This window comes from Panthera uncia, chromosome B1 (assembly GCF_023721935.1).
Source record: "Panthera uncia isolate 11264 chromosome B1, Puncia_PCG_1.0, whole genome shotgun sequence".
Lineage (NCBI taxonomy): Eukaryota > Metazoa > Chordata > Mammalia > Carnivora > Felidae > Panthera > Panthera uncia.
The window spans coordinates 44,155,697-44,181,650 of NC_064811.1; the positions used below are offsets into that span (position 1 = coordinate 44,155,697).

At 35.6% G+C, this 25,954-nt stretch overlaps 1 protein-coding gene across 3 annotated transcripts in view; it reads left to right on the forward strand.

Annotated features, from left to right (window-relative positions):
• The window catches only part of SRP72 (signal recognition particle 72), a 29,304-nt gene that overhangs the window by 998 nt on the left and 2,352 nt on the right, over positions 1-25,954 (forward strand). For 2 of the 3 annotated variants that reach the window (XM_049630512.1, XM_049630514.1), the window contains exons 2-18: positions 1,263-1,383; positions 4,234-4,357; positions 5,621-5,764; positions 5,844-5,955; positions 8,172-8,203; positions 8,848-8,972; positions 9,066-9,123; positions 11,495-11,626; positions 12,555-12,683; positions 13,508-13,580; positions 15,422-15,486; positions 17,102-17,197; positions 18,248-18,351; positions 18,479-18,556; positions 19,486-19,623; positions 23,082-23,119; positions 25,525-25,684. In XM_049630512.1, coding sequence (XP_049486469.1) covers positions 1,263-1,383; positions 4,234-4,357; positions 5,621-5,764; positions 5,844-5,955; positions 8,172-8,203; positions 8,848-8,972; positions 9,066-9,123; positions 11,495-11,626; positions 12,555-12,683; positions 13,508-13,580; positions 15,422-15,486; positions 17,102-17,197; positions 18,248-18,351; positions 18,479-18,556; positions 19,486-19,623; positions 23,082-23,119; positions 25,525-25,684 — 1,729 coding nt within the window. Of the gene's footprint in view, positions 1-1,262; positions 1,384-4,233; positions 4,358-5,620; positions 5,765-5,843; positions 5,956-8,171; positions 8,204-8,847; positions 8,973-9,065; positions 9,124-11,494; positions 11,627-12,554; positions 12,684-13,507; positions 13,581-15,421; positions 15,487-17,101; positions 17,198-18,247; positions 18,352-18,478; positions 18,557-19,485; positions 19,624-23,081; positions 23,126-25,524; positions 25,685-25,954 lie in introns of those variants that run through there. The other variant, XM_049630515.1, reaches the window with a different exon arrangement.

A 25,954-nucleotide genomic window follows, 5' to 3' on the forward strand; every position in this document is an offset into this window, starting at 1 on the left:
AATATCCTATTGTTAATGTGAAAAGAAGTGATTGTGCCTCCAGTGCATTTCTGGTGATCAGACATTAAGGAAACTGGCTATTGATTAGAGTTGTTTTGAATTTGTTTTGAATTAACGTTTTGTTAACTTGTTTGAATTAACTGTTTTGTTTTGAACAAAACTTGTTTTGAATTAACGTTAGCCTTTGGCTAGGCCTGCAACCCATACTATTCAGTGGCAGTATAGTAAGTATTTTGCAGGAATTATTTAATCATCAAGTTTATCAGTGTATTTATCAATATATATTTTCTTAATTGGTAAAAATTTTCTTTAATTTTTACACAGAATTAGGTTCCTGTTGTTGCCCAGGGGCAAGGAGAGTGATCCTGATCATTTTGACACTGAGCAGCTGTTTAGCTTTGAAACTTTGCCCCTAAGTCCTTCCTTGTCCCCTTTTGGTTGGTCGTCTTAGATGAATAGGGAAATTTTGAATGGTTTTTGGAAATATTGCTAGCAAAATAGGTTGCATTTGTGTACTTCACAGCTTATAGATTTTTCTAAAATATTCTCATTTTATCTTCTTAATAATTTCGTAAATGGGTAACACTTTCATACTCATTTTGCAGATCAGAAAACTGACATTTATCAGTGAAATGATTTGCCCAAGAGCTCGAGACATTAATGACAAGCTTGTACTCAAGCCTAAGTCATTTGCTGCCAAATTCTGCATGAACTTTTTTACTTTCTCTGTGAACTAATGAAATATGTAAGATGTAGCTTGTGTCCTAAGATGGAAAAGCCAGAGAAAATAGCTTCTTAATTTTTTTTCTTTTTTCTTTTTTTTTTTTTTGCTACATGCATCTTGGGAATCTGTCTCCTTGAAAATCTTACTAAATTATAACTGTCCTTATTGCCACTTCTTTTTAAAATATTTTTTATTTTTATTTATTTTTAAGAGATCAAGGGCAGAGAGAGAGGGAGACACAGCTCCAAGCAGGCTCTGCGCTGTCAGCACAGAACCCAGTGCAGGGCTGGAACTCCCAAACCGTGAGATATAGACTTGAGCCAAAGTCAAGAGTTACACGCTTAACTGAGCCACCCAGGTGCTCCCCTTATTGCCACTTCTTAAGTTAAAAATGATCAGTCATTTTTTTTAATGTTTCAACTAATTGTTGCTGCAGTAAAATTGGAAATGTTGCTTTTTGAGGCAGTGGGTGGGAAAATCTAGTAAAAATGTAAAAAGGGAATGGATTTTAAAACTATTTTCCTAAAATTTTTCTTAGTACTGCAGATCAGCAAGGATGATGTAACTGCTCTACACTGTAAAGTGGTATGCCTTATTCAAAATGGAAGTTTCAAGGAAGCCTTGAATGTCATCAACACTCACACTAAAGTGTTAGCCAAGTAAGTGATTCAGTTAGTTGTTTGTGCAGTTATTAGAAATATGTTTACTGTAACTCTAACCATTTCCATGGTTTTTCTTCTCTATTCAGTGATTTTTGACCTTTTCTTTCTTTCCTTTTTTTTTTTTTTTTTTTCTCCCTGTTTGCTAGTAGTATTTCTGAAACTGGAAGGAGCAATAGTATCTTTGTTCTTTTCTGCCTTAGGAAGTATTTTTTCTTAAGTCTATTTATTTATTTTGAGAGAGAGAATGCGAGTGGGATGGGCAGAGAGAGCAAGAATCCCAAGCAGGCTCTCCACTGACAGCGCAGAGCCCCATGCAGGGCTTGAACTTACGAACCCTGAGGTCATAACCTGAGTCAAAGTCTGATGCTTAACTGACTGAGCTGCCCATGTGCCCTAGGGAGCCTTTTTCTTTGAACCACTAAGAAACAAGTAAACTGCTGAGGGATATGGGGCATAAATGTAATGATTTCTTGGAGGACATAAGGAGAACAACTTAGAAGTTTAATTAAAAAAAAAATAAAAGGCAGGGGCACCTGGGTGGCTCAGTCGGTTAAGCGGCTGACTTCGGCTCAGGTCATAATCTCACGGTTTGTGAGTTCAGGCCCCGCATCAGGCTCTGTGCTGACAGCTCACAGCCTGGAGCCTGCCTCGGACTCTGTGTCTCCTCTCTGTGCCCCTCCCCTGCTCGTACTCTCTGTCTCTCAAAAAAATGAATAAACATGAAAAAAATTTTTTTTTAAATAAAAAAAAATTAAAAAAAAAAAAAGGCAGAATGGGTAGAACTAGAACCTCTAGGGTAAGGATGTGTAAGTAGAGGTCTTTAGGATAGTATGGCAGTCTTAGCCTGACCTCCGTGCCTACCTCCTTTGAGAATGGTTTAGGTGAGCATGATTTTAGGCCAAGATCATTCAGTTTTAGAGCTCTTTAGCAGTCTTTAAAATGTATAACATTTGTTGTTATTTTTGTTAATCTTTTTCATTTCTCATTTCATGAACTGTGAACTCATATTCTAAATTGTTACTGCAAGTTGATTTTCTTTATAGTCATGCCTAAGCCCCAGAAGAAATGTGTATTGAAATAAAGTTTGCAGCATATTTACCTTTTTTTTTTTTTTTTTTGATGTTTATTCATTTTCAAGAGAGAGATTATGATCAGGGGAGGGATAAAAGGTCCCGAAGCGAGCTCTGAGCTGACTGCAGCAAGCCCAATGCGGGGCTTGAACTCACGAACTGTGAGGCCATGCCCTGAGCCAAAGTTAGATGCTCAACTGACTGAGCTACCCAGGTGTCCCCAGCATATTTACTCTTTGATGAAATATTGGTTTATAAATTTAAAAACGGTGTACAGTGTACCCTTGAACAATGCAGGCACGAACCCTCCATGTAGTCAAAAATTTGAGTATTACTTTAGACTCCTCAAAAATGTTACTGATAGCTTATTATTGACTGGAAGCCTAACAGATGACATAAACAGTCAATTAACACATACTTTTAGGTTATATGTATTATATACTATATTTGTACAGTAAAGGAAGTTAGAGGAAAGAAAACGATATTAAGAAAATCATAAGAAAACACACTTAAAGTACTATACTATTTATTTTTAAAAATCCACATATAAGTAGACTCATACAGTTCAACCTGTGTTGTTCAGAGGTCAACTGTATAGTTAGTGTACTTCTTTTCATATAAGAAAAGGAGGATATAAGAATTTATAGGTGTATTTTCCTGAGTTTACAAAAACAAACACTAGATGGAGAACAGTGAATTAAAGTAATCACTTCTAGGAGGTAAAGGGGAACAGGATAGATATGAATAGCCCTGGAATAAAACCTCTTAGTGTATATATACCTTTCTGGGTTTTGGGTTTGTTTGTTTTTTCTTTAACTATATACATGTAGATAGATGGAAAACTAATTTTAAAACTTAATTAAAAATATAAGAGGAAATAAAGGGGACTCTGCTTTCTAGTAAACATGTTTATACTAAAATTCAATATCTTTTTTGAGTTTTGGCCATTTTGTGAGGTAGGGAAATTTTCAAATACTGTTTTTTAGGCAAGTAAATAAAGGATATTGTCATTTCTTCATAAATATTCTTCCTCATAGGTTATGGTTAAAACTCCAAAATGAGTTTCAGGTTGTCATATTAGTGTAGCTGAGTTAAGTCAATGTAGATAAGTAGTATTTTTGTTGTTGTGTGTTTTACCATTTGTTTGGCTATAAGCACTATGTCCTTTTAAGATTTTAGTTACCTTTTCTTTGCTATTCATTTGCTTCTTGAACAAATTTAAAGCAGCTTTATAGAATTTACTATTTGATTAATAGATTTAAGAGACTATTATAATAACCCATTTAAAATAGTGTTCAGATTGTCTTTTTGTCTAAAGTAATTAGTTACTTAGCTGATTCATTATTTCATTCTCTCTTTTTTTAAATGTTTATTTATTTTTTGGGAGAGCGCGACCAGGGGAGGAACATGAGGGGGACAGAAGATCTGAAGCAGGCTCTGTCTGCGCTGACAGGCTGACAGTAGTGAGCCTGATGTGGGGCTCAAACTCACAAACTGCGAGCATTATTTCATTCTTAACTGTTTGTTTCAAAAGGCCAATAATTCTAATAAGAATATCCATGAAAGCAAGAGAGGCAAGGGACATGGATGTAGTATTTTCTGCCATTTGTGAACTGTTTTTCAGACGTGTCACTAAATGTTGTCAATTTTCTCATCCATTGTTAATGGTATTAAATGACTTAATGTAGATCAGGTGCTTACAGCAGTGTCTGACATATGGTGGGTGCTCTGCAGTGTCAACTAATGACCAGATACTGGGTTTTTTTTTCTTTTTCAGTAATTCTCTTTCCTTTGAGAAGGCATATTGTGAGTACAGGCTGAACAGAATTGAGAATGCCTTGAAGACCATAGAAAGTGCCAATCAGCAGACAGACAAACTAAAGGAGCTTTATGGACAAGTGGTAATTACTGCTTTAAAATACCTGTTGACATTCATCCTAAGTGAGCATGATTATACCTGTAGCAAGGAGCAGGGATGAGGAACCCCAGCCCATCCTGAAAACTTGCCACCAAACCAATTCTTGAGGTTTCAGTATAGTCCCTCTTGATCTTCACACACACAAACCTTTGCATATATACTGTTCTATGAGTAAATGGCTTCTTCATGGTAATTAGAAAATTAAAGAAAATTTAAAACTATCCTATCAAATTATAATTTTTTAGTTGGAAAGGTGAAGGCCAGGGGATATGTTTAAAATAAATTATGATGGATAAGAATCTGGATGAATTCAGCTAATTTATGAAATCCCTAAAATATCTTATTCTGAAAGGGTTTTGAGACCTGTTTAAGCCGAATGTAAAAATAGGGCTATTAAGGATGAGAGGACAGAAATGTTTTATTAGATTTAACAAAATCCTCTTAAAGATTTTTAAGATGTTATTAAGGGCAAATAACGTTGTATTAAATGTATTGTCCCAAGAGATAGTAGGAGTTTAACAATACATATAGGTTGGAGAAAGATTTGGGCAAGTTCATGGATTGTAGGTTTAGAAAGAACTTTTAAGGTAAGCTGGGCAAATTTAGGGTAAATTCCAGCATTTTGAGATTGATGAAGGGCACCAATTTCTGTCAGACATGGTTGATTTAATTTACCCAGAGTGGCAGTTATTCTTGCCCTTCGAGAATAACTTGAATGAAATAAGCAGGAATTATGTTCTGTGTACTTGATATATTACCCCTTTACTAGCTCATTTTTGGGAAAGAGAAAATGAAGATCAAATAAAGTGAACTCCTAGGAAGTATTAAGTCCTTTTGTTAACATCTAATTTTGTTCTTATTTATGGGAGCTTAATACTCATGGATGGGAAAATGTTTTCATTGTAAGTCAGATCTAGGTAGCAGGATGATTTCCTTGGAAAGGTTTTCTTTTACAGCCCACTTAGGCACTTACCCAGCCTCAGGAAGGAGGTAAATACAATGACTTTTCTTTTTGGATCATGCCTACAAATCTGCAGTATAGTAGAGATTCATTGCCGAGTAACTTTGCAAGTATTAGTGGCACACAGAACTAATTGAAAAGTTATAAAGGAAACTGTTGATTGCCCATAACATGCTAAATTAGGTTTGCTACTTAGTGATTCCAAAAAGGATTTGTACGATGTTTGAGACTTAATACTGTATTTGTCTTCCTCTCTGATTTTTTACTTGCTATTTGTCTCCCTAGCTATACCGGTTAGAACGCTATGATGAATGCTTAGCAGTGTATAGAGATCTTGTCCGAAACTCCCAAGATGATTATGATGAGGAGAGAAAAACAAACCTTTCAGCAGTTGTTGCAGCACAAAGCAATTGGGAAAAAGTGGTTCCAGTGAGTATCCCCGTGTACCCACACAACTATGAAACAATAATCCTATCTAGTGTTTAACTTTTATTTTGCTCCACGGCAGGAGAACTTGGGCCTCCAAGAAGGCACACATGAACTATGCTACAATGCTGCATGTGCACTGATAGGACAAGGCCATCTGAGCCAGGCAATGAAAATCCTACAAAAAGCTGAAGGTTGGAAATTTATTAAATTTATGTGTAATTGTAATAAATAACTATTATTAAAATAGTTCTTTCCAAAAATTGTACTCGACTTTTGTGAAGTTTGTAAATGGAAATACTGATATAGTGGGAGTTTTTCAAAGTTCATCTAGCTTTATGGGTCACCTAGGTGGCTCAGTTGGTTAAGTGTCCAACTTTGGCTCATGATTTCACAGTCTGAGTTTGAGCCCCAGGTCGGGCTCTTTGCTGACAGTTCAGATCCTGGAGCCTGCTTCGAATTCTGTGTCTCCGTCTCTCTCTGCCCCTCCCCTGCTTGTACTCTGTCTGTCTCAATAATAAATAAACATAAAAAAAAAAAACAGTTCATCTAGCTTTTCTCTTGGCATTTTGACATATCTCTCCCTTATTTCTGTCTAATCCTAAGCCAGAGTAGTTGTCCATTTTCATCCACACCAGACCTTAATTTTGAGGAGGTTTTTTAATAAATTACTATGAATATTAAATGTAAATTGAGTTCATGTCAAGTATTTATAGCAATACGTGGCATATAACATACACATCCAATAAATACTGGTTATCATTATTAAACTGGTACTCAAGTATAATGATAATTTAGTGTGACTGTGTGGGTACATATTGGTGACACTATTCAAGCACATCTTAACTCCGTTTAACATGTTTCCATATATAGCATTTACATGCTCTGAACAAGCTTTTAATTAAGAAAAAAAGAAAAATAGCCTATTAGAGAACTTATGTCTGGTTTCAACTCCTGGAACATGTAAACTTTTCTTCTGAATACATATTTCCCTGGAAGCTATAAACGTGATATAGGGACTGCAGTAAGTGGTGTAGAGGAAAAAATGGTGAAACGAGGTATATGTTTGAGAATTATAATTTCTTGATTATACCTAGTATTGACAGTAGTATGGGAAAAGGATATTCTTCTACATGGAAGATTTGAGTATAAAGTAGTGCCAACTTTGCAGTGGGCAATTTGGTGATATGTAGCACATTTTAAAATTTGCTTACCCTTTGATCCAAGGATTTCATTTTAAGAAAATAATCAGATTAATTAAAAGCAAATAATTAGATAAATGAAATTTATTTTAAGAAAATAATTAGATAAGTTCATATATGTATTTTTATGAATGCTAATTGAAGGGGTAGTCATAAGAAAGAAATTTAAGGCATGATGAGTTTCTGTCCTATAAGAGGATTGGCTAAGTTTTACCATAACCACAAAATAGATTATTATTATTTTAAATGATTGCATGGTAATGTAGATCTATATTTACTATAATCTGAAGATATCCACATATTATTAGATGAGGAAGGGGGTTTCAAAATAGTATGTAGAATGTATCTGTTTCATTTTAACAGTAGCTGTGCATTTGCATTTAGAAAATAGTAATTGAAATGCGAATAGTGGTTCTTTTGGTGGTGAAATTATTGTCATTGTTTTAATACTTTTTTGTCATTGGTTTTTTGCAGTCAACATTTGTTACATTTATATTTTTTAATTCCCTTAAAATTTTTTTATTGTTTTTTTTTGAATGTTTATTTTGAGAGAAAGAAAGCACATGTGTGCACAGGGGAGGGACAGAGAGAGGGAGAGAGAGAATTCCAGGCAGGCCCCATGCTGTCAGTGCAGAGTCCAACCTGGGGCCTTGTTCCACAACCGTGAGATCATGACTTGAGCTGAAATCAAGAGTTGGACACTTAACCGATTGAGGCACCCAGGCTAAAATTTTTTTTTTTAACCTAGAGATTACAAATGAAAGAAAAATGCCAGAGAGCTAGAATAACGAAAACTGATAATATTTATGTGACATAGTTGATGGTAATAATAAAGTTCAAGTTTGGGGCGCCTGGGTGGCTCAGTCGGTTAAGCGTCCGACTTCGGCTCAGGTCACGATCTCATGGTCCGTGAGTTCGAGCCCCGCATCGGGCTCTGGGCTGATGGCTCAGAGCCTGGAGCCTGCTTCTGATTCTGTGTCTCCCTCTCTCCCTGCCCCTCCCCATTCATGTTCTGTCTCTCTCTGTCTCAAAAATAAATAAAAACGTTAAAAAAAAAATTTTTTTTTTTTAAATAAAGTTCAAGTTTGCTTATTATTAAAATTATCTTGAAATCTTCTTCCTAAGAATTTAATTCTTGTCCTTTGGAATGGTGAAAGGAATGGGAGTTACCCTGCAATGTTAATTTTAAAACCATTTTTTTCCTATAGATCTTTGCCGCCGTTCATTATCAGAAGATTCTGTAAGTATTCCATTGTTAAACCTAGATTTTACACTTCTGACTAATATGAATTTATAGGGGGCTTCGTTGTAGTGTTTATTAACTTGTTGAAATAGGTAATTTATTTCATACAAATAGAATAGAAACCCTCTTGATCAGTTATTTGATGGAGTCTCAGGCTGAGAAGTTACAATAACAGAATTTTTATATGCCTTATACGTTTTATTTTAAATTCATATTAATATAAATTCATTGTCTTATTTTAGATATAAGGCTCAGTTCTTTGAATATGGGTCCTTTTATAGGAATTCCATGCATATTTCTTTAATGAACCACAAATAATCCAGTAGTCAACGATTTTCAGTTTTAAGTGCAGTACCTTAAAGACAGCTGTGAAGTAGTTTCATTACAGAGTCCTTATAGCTGTTAGCTTTTTCACCAATCTTTTATTGTTTTCTAGCTCATACCTGTTGACACAGCAGTTTACTCTAGGAATCCCCTTTATCGGATTCCTAAATTTTAACAAAACTGACAGTAAGGGAAATTTTCTGAAAATTACATGTTGTCTTTGAGATCATGTATCTTTTGAATGTTTGGAACACTTGGTAATTGTGAAGATCAATTTGGAGAATTTACAGGGGAAAAAAGTTTCTTTTTCTACTTAGGATGGGACTGAGGAAGACCCACAGGCAGAACTGGCCATCATTCATGGGCAGATGGCCTATATTCTGCAGCTTCAGGGTCGTACAGAGGAGGCGTTGCAACTTTACAATCAGATAATAAAACTAAAGTAAGTAAATTATTGAAATGAAATGCCTTTTATAGAGGATGAAGTTTCTTTGTAAATGTTTGTTCCTTTTTGACTGTTGTTTATTGTTCACAGGCCAACAGATGTGGGATTGCTGGCTGTGATTGCAAATAATATCATTACTATTAACAAGGTATGGGCTATCCATGGCTTTCTTATATTTTACATTGAAAACATAATACCTCAGCTTTGTCCTAGGATAACTGTTCTTTTTTCCATGACACAGTACAGTTATAGCAAAATTACAATGGAGAGTGTTATTTAACTTTCATAATGATGATGATTCTGCAAGCCATATTCAGATAATAAGACTTTTTTGTAGTTACGGACTCTGGACTTTAAAATCTTGGCCTTTTACCAGTTTATAATAATGTAGAGAATCTATGTATTGAAAAATAAATTGGACTTTTTTTTATGTTTTTATTTCTTTTCGAGAGAGAACGTGCAAGAGAGAGTGGGGGAGGGACAGAGAGGGGAACACAAGAGGATCGAAAGTGGGCTTCCTGCTGATAGCAGAGAGCCCAATGTGGGACTCAAACCCATGAGCTGCAAAATCATGACCTGAGCTGAAGTCAGACGCTCAACTAACTGAGCCACCCAGGTGCCCATTGTTTAGACTTAAACTGAAAGCTTAACATGCGTGTTTTATGTGACATTTTCATCTAGTGAGTCTGAATACAAGTTTTCTATATAAATAATTTTTTCTTTCTCGTGGTTTTTATTTGGGGGGAGGGGAAACATGGACAGGTTTTCTCTCTACCCACTCCCAATACTACATGTAAAATATTACAAGTGTGTATATAAACAGTTCTAAAGAATACTGTGTTAGTAAAATTAACTACCATTTAGAACACTGTTTTAATGGAAGAACATTTCAAGTTCAGATTTGAAATTCAAGTCAGCAGAAAATAAGAAAAGTAACATTTGATTCCTTTTGATCAGCTGTGTGAATTTTCAAGTGTCATTTCATCTTCACAGTTACGTTTCTAGGTGGCAGTACTTATCTCTGATTTATAGGAATATAATCTAAGGCTGAAAGGAGTTAAAACAGTTTGTGTAAGGTCACACAGCCTGTGTTAAAGGTGGAACTTGGATTCAGATTCCAGAGATTCAATTCTCTGATTGCAGAGTCATTCATGGTACTTCTCCCCTTCTATAGTAGAAATCTAGAGAATCCCCAGAAAATGAGATAATAGCATTAGGGCCAGTAGTAGTTATAGGATGTTGCAGGCTATCAGCATAGTTTAGGTCTCCAAAAATAGATTGTGGCATTTGAATCTTATAGCATTATATACCTGCCTGTGTTTATGAATTATTTGAAATGCCAGTGAGGATAAATTCATTTTACCTGGATATATGATTATGGAAAGGAGAGTGTGTGAAACACTAAATATCTTAATCTCATTGTAATTATATGCCAAACTTTCTTTACTCAACAAACTTTTTATTCAGAATAGTGCTGGATGCTATAGGTAATGCAAAGAAATATGAAACTCAGTCTTAATCATTATATTGTTCAAACTTTTTGACTTTTAACTGAAGTATTGGTGAAATACAAGATCTCCATGTTAGCCAATTTGTAGATGACCCTTGAAAAGGAGGGTTACAGTTTAAGCAAGTGAACATATGGAGAAATATTTGACCTGTGGGAGGAAACTAAGAAAACAAATTAAAAGGATATGTACTGGTTTGGAGCTTCACACTCAGAAAAAGTAGAATTTATTCTAGATTTTTTCTTTGCTTCCTTTTAGTCTTCATACTAATAGAAGACCTGGTTTAAAAAGCATAGGGATATCATTTATTTGCAAATAGATATATTATTTAACAAAGAATATTGTGCACACAGTAGACCTTCACATGCTCAGTTTGGCCTTCTCAGGATGCAATGTAATTTAATTGTCTTCCTTATCCTAGAAAGGTATGTGACATTCTAGAACTCTTAACAATAACACTGTGCTTGCCCCACATAGAAGTTTGAGAAATTGAACTTATTTGAGCTTCTACCTAGGTGAGAAGTGTGTGTGTTGGGGGGGGTGGGGAGACAGTACATTACATTAGCATTTTTTGCTAAAAATGGGTTCAAAAGAGGTGTGAATTTATTTCTAAATTTTAATGATTTGCTTACGTAATGACTATCTCAAAGAGAAATGAATTGTGTTCCTCATTTGTTATCTAAATTCTAAAGGGCGTAGTTTGTAGCTTGCATATTTCTTTGTATCTTTGTCATTAGTCCTAATTTCCAATGTAAGATTTGTTCTGTCCATATGTACTTTTCTTCACAAAGCTCAAAACAAGCAGTTAAGAGTGGAAGGATAAATCAAAAGAAAACCAAGAACCTAAGACAAATTTATATGCATCTTAGAGATTTAGGCAACCTAACCAGGTAGATGTATTATCTTCCAAGCGCTCTTGTATATTAAATGGAAGAGTAATAAAGTCTTGAAGTGTTAAAAGAGTTAAAGTCTGAGATTGCTGTTAATGGCAGATGAACTTTTTTTTGTCAGGACCAAAATGTCTTTGACTCCAAGAAGAAGGTGAAATTAACCAATGCAGAAGGAGTAGAGTTTAAGCTTTCCAAGAAACAGCTGCAAGCTATAGAATTTAACAAAGCTTTGCTTGCTATGTACACAAACCAGGTAGGTAACAAACCTCCAATTCCCCTGGCTAACCCTTTTGGAGGCATAAGGGGTGCCTCAGTACAATTTATTTATATATTTTTTGTCTTATATAAGTATACTTTATTTATATACAAATAAATATATATACTATATAAATAAATACATATAAATAAATCAGTACAACTTATTTACATTTTTTGTCTTATATGTCATGTGTTCTTCAGAATGTCATGTATCATAGATTTTATTTGTTAAACAAGTAATTTGCTCAATTCTTTGTAAGGGTCTGCAGCTGCCTTTTAAGAGAAAGAAAATATTATTCACACTTGTAAATGAGATAATGTTCTCATTACCTTATTTCTGATCTGAGTTAAAGTAGAAGTCATTAAAGATGTCGACTGTGATTATAGGTTTAAGATCTTTCATTTTAGTTTGTACTATTTACTTAAGTTATAAATGCTAAGGATGTAATTCTAACTCTAACATGCATTAATTTTAAATAATGATTTTATATTCTTCTGTAACAGAGGTTTTCAGTGGGAGTGAGAGGCAATAACATTTTTATTATTTAGAACTGAGTCTAGATACTTTAGCAAGAAATACCTATACATTTTGTTGTTTTGAAGCAAAGACTGATACTTGTATTTTTTTTTTAACAAAATTCTGGAATTTAAGCATACAAATTAATGTTTAGAACTAGTCCTTTCCTAAATACTTTCATAGCTCATGGCTTAAATTTAGTAAATGGAAATTTTTTTCCTATAGGAAAAAATTGAGAATAGATATTATAAATCACTTCTTTCACCGTAGATAGTTGTTCACTTACTATTGTCTTTCAGCTGAGTTCCCTCCTCTTCCATCCCCATCCTTTTCTTTTTGGTCATTCACTTACTGTTTAATTTCATTAACCAACTTATTTGGGGGTGGGGGGGATACTATCTTTTAGGCAGAACAGTGCCGCAAAATATCTGCCAGTTTACAGTCCCAAAGTCCTGAGCATCTCCTGCCTGTATTAATCCAAGCTGCCCAGCTCTGCCGGGAAAAGCAGCACGTAAAAGCAATAGAGCTGCTTCAGGTAAAGGAATTACTTGAATTTTTAATGAGGTGTCAGAGAGTTGCATCCTTGTTTTATTTTCATTATAATAGCCTGCAAACTTGTAAATAAAATGGGAAAACTAGTAGGTAATATACCACTAGACAAATTCCATAGTGTCACTTTAGTTAATTCTGGAGCTACCACTTTGTTTTGTGTAAGTTTGCATTAATGTTTGCCTAAACCCTGAGGAATGCTTTTCATTTGGAGATCAATTTAGCATGAGTTAAAGGTTTGTTTTAGGTTTATAATACCAGAACATGCTTAATCTCTTTTTCAGTAATGTATTTTCTAATGAGTCCCAGTCTAAAAACTCAAACAATTACAGAGATACTGACTTGGTTTTTGTCATTCTAAACCAACTGCTAGATTACATGTTTGAAATTCCTGAGGGTACACTACATTGGAAAGTTGAACTGGGTAAAATTAGGACCATCCTGAAGGGCAGAGTTGTCTAGGCAGGGGTTCTCAGTAAGGATATATCATCTGTTTTGAGTATCTTATTTAAACAAACAGAACTATGTGGTAACCTGAATTATTATTTGTCTAGTAATGACTTCCTGGAACTTGATATTATTACACTTTCTGAGCATAATTTGATGTTTTTTTTCAGAGCATAATTTTAAAACAAAATAGGTATCAAATAAAATTTTTCCAGAATTAAAATTTTGATCTAAAACCAGAACTTTACTATCTTAAAACTGGATTTAAAATTCTGTGTAGATGTGGTAATTGAAACGTGTGCAGCTAGTTGAATAAATTAAGTGTGATTTTTTTTTTTTTCCCCTCCAACTAAAACATTTTAGGAATTCTCAGATCAGCATCCAGAAAATGCAGCTGAAATTAAGCTGACCATGGCACAACTGAAAATTTCCCAAGGTATTGATAGTGATTTCATCATGGTTAAAATATCATTTTAATGGAAACATGATTAAAATGATTCTGAAGTACTTGTGGGTTATGTGATTTAAAAAATTTTGCACGATGATGAATCATAATTATTGATGTTTCAAACAGCCTTTTCTTGGGTTATTAAATTTTTAGAATGATTCTCAGTATATGCCTTGAAAGTCAGTAGAAGCAAAGGATTCCTATGTTTCAAAAAATCATGCTTAACGCAAATTTCCTGGGTATGTCATGTGTAGAAATGCTTCTGTCACTTGGTAGTATCTACATGAAATAAGGGTTACTTTGCATTCTAGTTCTCAGAATTTCTTAATCCTTTATCTTTTGTTTATATTTTGACTCATATCTTTGGGGGAGAAGAGGCAAGACAATTTAATGAAAACTGATGTTTTTGAATCTTACAAAAAACTGCTTTTGTTTTTGCCCATGATTCTAAACAAACCCTGAGTGATTGTCTGTAGCTATATATTATCTGCATTTGGTAACCACTATCCAAGTATAACTATTTTAAGTTTAAAATTAAACGAAATTTCAAAAGCCAGTTCCTCCTTTGTACTAGACACATTTCAGAAGCTTCATAACCACATGTGGCTAGTTGAACAGGGTAGATTAGGAAATTTCCATCATAGAAAGTTGTATCTCTGGTGTAGACCATGCATTCTCAGCATTGGGTGGTGGGGATCAGTTGTTTGGTGGATGATCAGAAAAATTACAGATATTATGATGGCTGAAATGAAAATTTCATGGGTAAAGATGAGAATTGACAATGGGGGGGAGGAAATGTCTTAAAAGGCTCCATAGTGTGTAGTAATGAAAACAAGATTGAGAAACATTGTTGGTCTTGGGGTGCCTGGCTGGCTCAGTTGGTAGACCATGAGACTCTTGATCTCAGAGTTGTGAGTTCAAACCCTGGAGCCCCATGTTGGGCATAAAGATTACTCTAAAAGAAAAAATACAAACGGGCGCCTGGGTGGCTTAGCTGGTTAAGTATCCAACTCTTGAGACTCTTGATTTCAGCTCAGGTCATGAACTCATGGTTTGTGAGTTCAAGCCCTGTGTCAGGCTCTGCACTGTCCTGACAGCACAGAGATTCTCTGTCTTTGTCTCTCTCTCTCTCTCTCTCTCTCTCTGCCCTTCTCCCATTCGTGTGCACACGTTGGCATGCACAGATGCTCTCTCTTTCAAATATAAACAAACATTAAAAAAAAAAAAACATTATTGACCTTCCTGTTACCCATACTCACACTTCCTTAACTTCCTCTCTTAATTTTTCTTTTCCCACCTCTCCTTTTTCTTGCTCTTCCCCTTATTTTCTTTCCTTCTCCAGTTTTCAGTTTATTTTTGAAAGGATTATTTATCGTACTAAAATTACTAAGAGCTTATGGTTCCTGTGACAAGTCTTTGAACGGTTATGTTAGTGAGGTATGCAATGAGTAAAAAAACAGTATTTTGACACCATAGGAAGTTTTCCATTGCACTCCCATCTACAGTATTTCATATTTCAAGGTCTTTAGGGTAGAGCTTCCTTTAAGTGACAGTCTACGAAAGGAGAAATAGAACTTAACAGACTGGGTAGGAGTTGGGATACTTCTTTTCTGGTAACATCTCTGCCATTAACTCTGTGGGTGTAAGCAAGGTATATTGTTTCTTTAGGACTCCGTTTCTTTATGTATATGTAAAAAGAATAAGTAGAGTACATTATCTCCAAGATCCCAAAGCTTGAGTATTTAGAGATACTACAAAGTGACTTCTTGTATTTTTTTCATAATATATTTTCTTCAGTGTGATGATGATGATGTTTTTAATCTCTCAAGGTAATATATCCAAAGCATGTCTAATATTGAGAAGCATAGAAGAGTTAAAACATAAACCAGGCATGGTGAGTTTAAAATATTAAAAGACTGAAAGTAATGGAATTGTAGTTTGTTGGTATGTTTGATTTTTTTGTATTTAATTTCTATTTATTCATAATGCAGTAGTAGTTAAAATAATAGTTATTTATCTGGTATACATTTAATCTCACTTTATGTTCTGCTTTGCATTGGTTTATTAGGCAAATATTTGAGGCACTATTTAGGCTTTATATTATCACTGAGAGCCAACTTTAAATAATCTAAGACCTATATAGGGAGTTTCTTAGCCTAAATTATTCTGTCATGTCTTCAGTGTGGTATTTTGAACTAAAGCAATTTAGTAATAGTGGCCAACAAATTTAGTTTTTAGTTCTCTGATGATTCAAGCATCACAGGTTTAAATCAGTGATGTTGCTGTGAAAGCATGTGTTTCAAAGCAGAGACTAATGCTGTAGTTGGTGGTATGTGCATTTATTGTATAGGAACTTTTATTCATGTCTGTATCCTCTAACACAGCTTGTTTACAGTCAGCACTCAGTAAATGTATAACAGTAGTGCTTTCTCTTTTGAAGGCTCATATTTTAAAGACTGGGTGATAATTACTTTATATTAGAAGCAAACATAAAGGTTCCTACTATTTCATATCTGGCCTTTCAAGAAATATTTCCACTTCATCTAGGTTGTTGAATTTCTTGGCATAAAAGTTGTTCCGATATTTCTTACTTATCTCTTTAAGATCTGTAGAACCTCTCTCATTCCTGACACTGGCTATTCAGGTCTTCTTTTTCTGTTTTCTGGTCAGTTTAGCCAGAGGTTCATCAGTTTTACTGATTTTCTCTAAGATCCAGCTTTTTGTTTCTCTTTCCTTTCTGACCTCATCTCATTGTGCCCCTCCCATTCTCACTATACTCCAGCCACATGGGCCTCCATGCTGTCCCTCCACACACCAGGCTAGCTTTTCACTGGCTTTTTGTAGTTCAGGCCAGATACGACTTATGGGACATTAGCTGTGCTGAAGTGTACCTCACCAATCACACATTGGAAGTCCCAGCAATGTCTTACCTTATAAACTAATACTCTAAACACTTACTCTCAACTGTTGTACTTACCTTACCATACACTGGTAACAAACTGTGAACTGGCACTACTTTAAGAGGAAAGCTGGGGTGCCTGGGTGGCTCAGTCAGTTAAGCGTCCAACTTCGGCTCAGGTCATGATCTCACGGTTTGTGAGTTTGAGCCCCGCGTCAGGCTCTGTGCTGACAGCTCAGAGCCTGGAACCTGCTTCCGATTCTGTGTCTCCCTCTCTCTCTGCCCCAGGGTCTCCCACTTGTGCTCTCTCTCTGTCTCTCAAAAATGAATAAATGTAAAAAAAATATTTTTTTAATAATAATAAAAATAATAATAATAAAAGAGGAAAGTTACATTTTATAGATAACTACCTTTGCATTTGGAAACAACTGCTGTATACAGTATTTCTAGTTACTGTGCTCTAAAAAGATAATAATTTTTATGATGAATTTGGTATTGACAGAGCCTAGCAACTTTTATTTTCTATTTCTTCAATTTTTTTCATTTTCAAAAAGCTTATTCTGGGAGAGAAAGGAATTTTATTCATTAATTTATACTTTTGGCTGGGTAGGTATCTGCATTAGTGACTATGTACAGCCATGAGGAAGATATTGATAGTGCCATTGAGGTCTTCACGCAAGCTATCCAGTGGTATCAAAACCATCAGGTAAATATATGGAATAAATTGTCATGAGGGCATGTTTTTACATAAAAATAAAAAGCTTCAGGGGCACCTGGGTGGCTCAGTTGGCTAAACATCCTACTTTGGCTCAGGTAATGATTTCATGATTCATGGGTTTGAGCCCTGCATCAGGCTCTGTGCTGATAGTTCAGAGCCTGGAGCTTGCTTCGGATTCTATGTCTCCCTCTCTCTGCTCCCCCCTGCTCGCATTCTCTCTCTCTGTCTCTCAAAAAAATAAAACATTAAAAAAAAATAAAAAGCTGCAAGTAGTGAACTTAGTGAATTGAAATATTCCAAGTCACTGTTTAAAGAATGGAATATTATTAGACTGTCAAATTAATTTTTTAAGTATACCAAGTAAAGTTATTAGAAATAGGAATGGCTGCAAAATTAAAAACAGAAGCTCAGTTATGGTTTTAACTCTGTGTGTGTGTGTGTGTGTGTGTGTGTGTGTGTGTGTGTTCGTGTATAATCTCAAAAAACAGTAATACATGAATGCATTAGGAGTGCTCATCTTGTCGAGAGAGAGCTCGTGGATGGTAGTAATTGGTGAAACAATAAATACATGCAATAATTGTATCTCATGTGTTCATGGAATAGGAACACTTTTCATTTTTTCCATTATGGGTTTGTTTATAGGCAGTATCCAATTTATAAATATACATTCACACAGTATTTATACTGTTAGCACTATTAGCAGTGGAGGGATATCAGGGTTCTGGGAAATACCGTGTTAATATTTGAGAGCTGTGGTGACATATCTTTAATATTTGCTCATGGGGAAATATTTCTAGTTATAGACAGTGTAGAGATAGGTTATGCTCCAAATTCATAAATTGGTCATCACTTGTATAATTTGTCTACCTCCCTCCCTGTATGTGTGTTATTTTTTGTTGTTTCATGCATTCAGTATAACTTAAGATGAGGAATGTAATGGATAGGTCCATCTTAAAGGTCTAATGAACATAATAACTTTATGAACTTGCTAGATATTTAGCTTAAAACTTTTTTTTCCTCTTTATATTGAACCTGTAGCCCAAATCTTCTGCTCATTTGTCCTTGATAAGAGAAGCTGCAAACTTCAAACTCAAATATGGGCGGAAAAAGGAGGCAATTAGTGACCTAGAACAGCTATGGAAGTAAGTTCTGAAAGGTGGAGATGTAAAAATGCAAATTGTATTGCTGTTATTTGATACAAATAAGTTATTTTCTTGTTTATGTTACTTTTTCCAGTTTCATAAACTGTTTACTATCCTTTTTTTTTAGACAAAATCCAAAAGATATTCACACCCTGGCGCAGCTTATTTCTGCTTACTCACTTGTAGATCCTGAGAAGGCAAAAGCGTATCCTTTTGATTGTTGTTCCAGATAGCTCCCAAATGCATGCTAGATCCTTTCCACTACCTCATTTGACCAGGGCTTTTTCTGTTGTTGTTTTTGCTTTTTGTTTTTTGTATTTTTTTTTAAGACTTTATTTTTAAGTAATCTCTACAACCATCGTGGGGCTGGAAATCACACCCCAAGATGAAGAGTCCGCAGGCTCCACAGCTGAGCCAGCCAGGTGCCCACTCCCCAGCAGGACTTTTTCTGTTGTAAGTTTCAACAAACAAACAACACCCTCTACTAACTAGTAAGAGCAAAAATGAGAATTTATTGATCAACATGACTAAAAACTAACATAACAGATCCATCTTGGGGTACAGTTTGATCCAGAAGCAAAAATGAAGTCAACAAGATGCAGCTGTGTCTCTTCAGGTTCAAGTCCAGCAGCATAAAAAAAGAAAAGAAAAAGCATATTTTATTTGAGTAGTTGTGAAAGATTCTGAGATGTCATTTTGATTGAACTGTCTTAAGTTACATGCCCATCTCAAACAGTTACTGGAGAGATTCAGTGCCTTAATTGGCTGTGCTACTCTACTCCATCAGGGTGTGCTCATGAACCCAAGGTGGAGTGGTGGATGCTAAGCAGCCATGAGTCAAAACCTTTATAGTGAGCAAGTCTATGAGGTATAACCATGGTAGTTGTTTTAGAATGGAGATTTTATTAAGCTACCATCTTGAAGTGTGTCACTGAGTTAAGGAATGGATGATTAAATTATTGCTCTTTTTTCAGGGTATATGATATGTAATTGACCTTATGACCTGATTTGTTTTTCTGTAGAAGATTTAAGAACATTTTTTTACTTTTGGCAAAGGACATCAAAAACTGTCTTTCTTTTAACAGACATATATATGTATATATATTGTGTTCCTGAACTCCTGTTCAATCCCAGTCTTAGTAAACACCTGCCCTCGTCAGATAGTATGTCTCTGAAAGTAGATGTCGAGGCTCTTGAAAATTCTCCTGGTGCTACTTACATTCGGAAAAAGGGTGGAAAAGTTGCTGGAGATAGTCAACCAAAGGAGCAAGGGTAATGTTTTTCATTGTAACATTCACTAATGCTGACTTTAAATTATATAAGGAATAAAAAATACATTCTCTGAAAATTCCATGTGAATAAAGTTTAAGTCCCCTTTGTTCCCCTTCTCTTTTGCTATACCCAGTTCTTAGTCCTCATCCTGTTTACCCCCTAGTAGTGTACTCTGCTCCCCCTAGTACTGAGTGTATATCCTTCAGAATCTTCTTTGTGTTTACACACAAAGATAATTTTAAAATATTTTCTTTGGATTGGTTTATTTTTTGTTTTTTTACAGAAGGGAGTAATATATTGTTCTTACTGTTTTCCGCCTTCTGAGTCGTGGAGATTTTTCCATATTCCTAGTATAGACATACTTCATTCTTTTTATGCATAGTATTCCATTGGCTGGATATTCTCTACTTTTTTTATTTGTAAGTTTTTGATGTACACTTAGTACATCATTTAGTAATTCTATACCAGAATTCAGATGAAGTTTATTTTGTTGATTTGGAGGAAGGATTAGCCAGCTTCATTAACTTAGAAGTCAGTCATTCTTTTTTTTTTTCTTTTTTAAAGTTTACCTGTTTATTTTGAGAGAAAGAGAAAGAGAGAGCTCACACATGTGTGCAAGAGTAGTGGAGGGGCAGAGGGAGAGAAAGAATCCCAAGCAGGCTCAGTGCCACGGACTTGAACCCACAAACTGTGAGATCGTGACCTGAGCCTAAATCAGGAGATGGACTCTTAACCGACTGAGCACCCAGGTGCCCTAGAAGTCAGCAATTCTTACTCTCCCATGTTGCCATCTCAGAAACACTGTGGAGGCCTACAGTGTAATGTTTAAGATTCTATGAATAGAGAGTCAGGATGAATAGAGAATGGAAGGCATATAACCCTTACCCCAGATTTGTGGCTTTCATAATTTTTCACTGTTTTCTCCTTTTTTGAAAGAATGCCTTTTGAAATGCAAATTTTTTTTTGTAACTTAAAAAAATACATCAACAACAGTATATGATTAACTTCGTTATGAACTCTATTTGGTAAAAAAAAAAAAAAAAAGCACTGTCATCCTGATAATAGGTTTTTAAAACTAAAATAAGGAATTGTACGTCCCAGAGATACTACATTGTTCCATATTCCATTTCATCATATAAGTCCTACCTCAAGCTTCATCAAAATGAAAAATTCAAGCCAGATCTTAAGGGGATTTTTAAATAACACCTATTTTATATATCTTTAGTAATTTTTTTTCCTCTTCCAAAACAGAGTTGAGTAATCAGTAGGAATATAGTTCTTTTCTAATTATTTATTTAATTTTTAACTAATCTCTATATCCAGCATTGGGGTTTGAATTTACAGCCCAAGAATAAGAGTCACTGCTTTTCCAACTGAGCCAGCCGGGTGCCCCCTTTTCTAATCCTAAGTCTAGCAGAAGGAAATAATAAATTAAATCCATTTAATTTCAGTAAAGGTTGCGTGCTCTGTGATTGTGCAGAGCATAGAGGAGTATACCAGAGGGAACAGTTTCTTCCTGGGGACAGTCAGGGGTTAAAAAATTACTTCAAGGAAGAAGTGATTGTGTTGACTCTTAAAGAGGATGAATTAAGCAGAGTGCAAGCAAAAGCAAAGAAGAAATTGCAGAGAACCTTTGAGAAATTGTAGGTCTGACTGTAGAGTGTGATTAGTAGAGAGGCAATTTAGAAGACTATTGCATGGTCTGGGTGAGAGATGAAACTCGAAAGTAAGACCCTGTTGGGGCATTTGGGTAGTTCAGTTGGTTAAGCATCCACTGTTTGATTTTGGCTCAGGTCGTGATCTCACATTTCATGCGTTTGAGCCCCACGCTGAGTGTGCGCTGAGCGTAGAGCCTGCTTGGGATTCTCTCTCTCCCTCTCTCTCTTCTACTCCCCTGCTTGCGTTCTCCTTCTCAAAATAAATAAAAAGTAAACATTAAGGGACACTTGGCTCAGTCAAACGTCCAACTTCAGCTCAGGTTATGATCTCACGGTTCATAAGTTGAAGCCCCACATGGGGGCTGACAGCTCAGAGCCTGGAGCCTGCTTTAGATTCAGTGTCTCGGTCTCTTTCTGTTCTTATCCCGCTCGTGCTCTGTCTCTGCCCCTCCCTCTGTATGTGTGTGTCTCTCTCTCTCTTTCTCTCTCTCTCTCTCTCGCAAAAATAAACATTTAAAAAAGTTTTTAAAGAAAGTAAATAAATAAACATCAAATAAATAAAGACACTGTATGTTGCATATCCTATTTTTGAGGGTACCCCAAAAGAACTTCCACAATTGAATGACTTGTTAGAATGACTTTTTGGCAGGAATTGTTGCAGTCTCATCTTTTTGCTTCACTGTTTCATAGTTCCCATAGAGATATAGCACATATGATTATGTACAGAGGTATTTTCTATGTCTGCCTCTTAACTGCTGTCAATACTTACTGAAGTGTCTTCTTGATTTTTCATGCTCCTTTCAGCACCACCACCCCCTTTTTTGGTCAGTGTACTTAATGAAGATTTTACTTAAAAAATTCTATAAACTTACCAGTTTCAAGATTTGAAAGATAAAGAAGTACAGAGTAAAAGCTTCCTCCCACCCATGTGTGCTCTCCTCTCCCCAAGGTCACAGCCAATGTTACTTGTCTTACATACCCTCCCAGAGATATTCTTTGTGTGTGTGATATGTATACATGTTCTTTTGCCTAAAAGTTTAGTTACCTGTTCTCTAGTTTTACCAAGCATATAACTTAACATAGTATTGTAGATTTTATGCTTATTCAAGTTTCTATCCTTTTTACACAGACTTAATATATGGCAATGTAAATGGTATCTACATTGCTAGCCCTCTTTTTTAAACCACTTTCCAAAAGCTGCAGTGTACGAAGCTTGATTAAACTTAACCAGTATACTGAAAACAATAATACACTGTGTGTTAACTAACTAGAATTTAAATAAAAATTTGAGGAGGAAAAAAAATACCTAGAGAGGAATTGAGATTATGACTTACTCAATTTAACATTTGTTCCTGCAGCTACTTGAAGAGCAGCAGAATTAGTGCCCCAGCATTGGCTCTTCCATCACAGACACTTGAAGCCAGTCAACCTGAAAACAATGACCTCACTCAAACCATTTTTAAAGGCTTCTTTTAGGAAGGACAGATGCTCCATTGGGTGATACCTTGTTCCATCAGTATGCATGGAATCCTCTCCACCCAAGGCCAATTTCTACTGGCAGAGTTTGTTCAGTGTGTTTTTGTTTTTGAATAAAATATGCTTGAATGCAAAAGTGGAAAAAGTAAAAATAAAAAAAAATAAACTTAACCAGTATTAATATCCCAGCTAGTTTATAAAGTTTGGCAAGACAATATAAAATCTTAAATGCCTTTATGATAAAATGCCCAGCTCACTCTTTTGCACGTTTATTCTGCTATAAATATTTTATGATGGTGGTAATGATATTTCTTCTCTTTATAGACAGGGAGATTTGAAAAAGAAGAAGAAAAAAAAGAAAGGTAAGAGTTTTTTCTTTTTTTATCTTTAGATTCTGTCTTATAGAATCTTCAATTAAAAGCTTGAGTTTAGCCCTATATAAAAGTTGTCATGCATAAATACATTGTCCTCTCTTCTGTCTTTGAACACTGACTTTAGTCTCGACTATAGCTAACATTTTATTTTTTTAAAGAGTACAGCTCTAGAGAGTTTGATTCCCTGAATTTACATTGTTCCTCTAGTTATGTTGCTCTTTTGCTGTGACTGTGAATAGGTTACTTAAGATACCTGCCTGAGTTTTTCATCTATGAAATGGAATGTGGGGGTGCCTGGGTGGCTCAGTCGTTAAGCATCCAACTCTTGATTTCGGCTCAGGTCGTGATCCCTAGGGTTGTGGGATTGAGCCCTGCATCAGGCTCTGTGCTGGGCATGGAGCCTGCTTAAGATTCATTCTCTCTCTCTCTCTCTGTCTCTTTCTTTCTTTCTCCCTCCCTCCCTCCCTTCCTGTCCCTGCCCCCTTCTCCCCCACTTAGGTTCTGTCTCTCTCTTAAAAAAAAGGTGGGGGCTGGGAACAGAGCTTGTTGTTTATATCCAGCCTTTCAGAGAAGGACTTTCTGCAGCTGCCATGTCTTTCCCATTAATCTGATGGGGCCAACATAGGTCAGTGTCCATCCCTGAACCATTAACCAGGGGAATGCCATACATTGTTTGGCTTAGGCTATAGTTGATTTTAGTCCATAGCAGGAGAGGGTAGAATTACCATGTTTGGCATCAACTAGTCAGAGGTTATCCTTGGAGCCACCTACCTGTCTCTGAATCTGGGAAATCTGTGGTGTAAATCACATTGTTTTTGATTTTGTTCACTATTGTGTTAGAATTCAGGTCTCTCAAGTCTGCTAAGTTTATTACCATTCCTCCATCTGTTTTCCTGCTTCCAAAATTTTATTGATAATATATTTTTTCCTATTTTTCTTTCTAACATGTTTGTTTCCATCTTAGTAGAGTTTTGGGATGGTGCAGAAGCTAATGTTTGCATCCAGCCCACTATAAGTATTTGTTTTATGTATTAATGACACTGCAAGGGAGCAGCCGATAACTGTAGGTAGAAATAACTTGCCGTTTCACTTACTTTCTTATTTTTTGTAGTTTCCAAATAAGTATTTTTTAAAACTTAGAAGTGATATATGTTCATTCTTTTTTTTCTAAGTGTTTATTACTTATTGTGAGAGAGAGAGATAGAGAGCAAGTGGGGGAGGGGCAGAGAAAGAGGGAGAGAGAATCCCAAGCAGGCTCTGTGCCGTTAGCACAGAGCCCAACTCAGGGCTTGAACTCACAAACTATGAGATCATGACCTGAGCCGAAACCAAGAGTTGGACACTTAACCGACTTAGCCACCCAGGCACCCCTCGAGAATATTCTTATACGTAACCTTGTGTCTTTTGGATATCTGCAGGATAAATTTCTAGAAGTATGAATTTTGAGTGGCACTGCCAAATTTAATCACTCTCTCCAAAGGCTAAACTGTGTACACTTCTGCCATAATGTTTGAGTGTTTCTCACTATTTCACCAAAACTGGGTATTACTGCTTTTAATATTTGTTAGTTTGATAGAATTTTGTTACCTTTTTCATTTCTAATTAGTGAGGTAGAAGAGCATTTTTTCACATGATTAAGGACTTCTATTTCTCCTGGCTTACCCTAATAATAGCAGTGCCCATTTTTTTTTGCATTTACCTATTTATTATCAAGACCTTTTTGTACATTAAGAATATCAGTCCACTCTGTTATATAGTATGCAAATATATATATACGTGTGTGTGTGTGTGTGTGTGTGTGTGTGTGTGTATATGATACATATATATATTTGCTATTTCTCTTAAAAATATATCTCTTACCAAATGAAGTTGAGAATCCTTTATATAGGGGTGCCTGGGTGGCTCAGTCGGTTAAGCATCTGACTTCAGCTTAGGTCATGATCTCGTGGCTTGTGAGTTGGAGCCCCACATTGGGCTCTCTGCTGTCAGTGCAGAGCCTGCTTAAGATCCTCTGTCCCTCTCACCGTGCTCCTCCCCTGCTGGTTCTCTCTTTCTCTCTCCCTCTCTCCCTCTCTCCCTCCCTCCCTCTCTCCCTCCCTCCCTCTCTCTCTCTCTCCCTCTAAAAAAAAAAAAAAAAAGTAAACTTAAAAGAAAAAAAAAGAATTTTCTATATAGATACATCTGTGAAGTCTTTTCCTTTATGGCTTCTGAATTTTCTGTCATGCTTAGAAATAAGGCCTTTTCCTCTGCTAGATTATACAAATAAAACTTTCTCAGATGAACTTACTTCAATTTTAATGTTATTTATTCCCAGGCTAGGACACATTCCTTAAGCAAACTATCTTGAAAACATTATGGACAGATTTCTCATTCCTTTATCAATTGTTATACAGGAAAGCTGCCTAAGAATTATGACCCAAAGGTGACCCCAGATCCAGAAAGATGGCTACCAATGCGAGAACGTTCTTACTACCGGGGAAGAAAGAAGGGTAAGAAGAAGGATCAGATTGGAAAAGGGACCCAGGGAGCAACGGCAGGAGCTTCATCTGAACTGTAAGTCATTGCTCCTCAATTGAAGTCACTCAGAGCATAGGTTGATTCTTTTTCAGATTGACTCAGGGTCATTAGTAAGAATTTTTAAATATATTTTAAGTTAAGTGCAGTCAGATATGTTTAATAAATGTTTTATAATATACTTATGGAAAGAAAAGAAAATGTGGTGTTTCTGATTTGATTATATTGTAAATACCAGGATTGTAGAATTGTATTATAAATGTTAGGATTCGGTATCTTCAGACGGAAGCTCTAAATACACTTGTCATT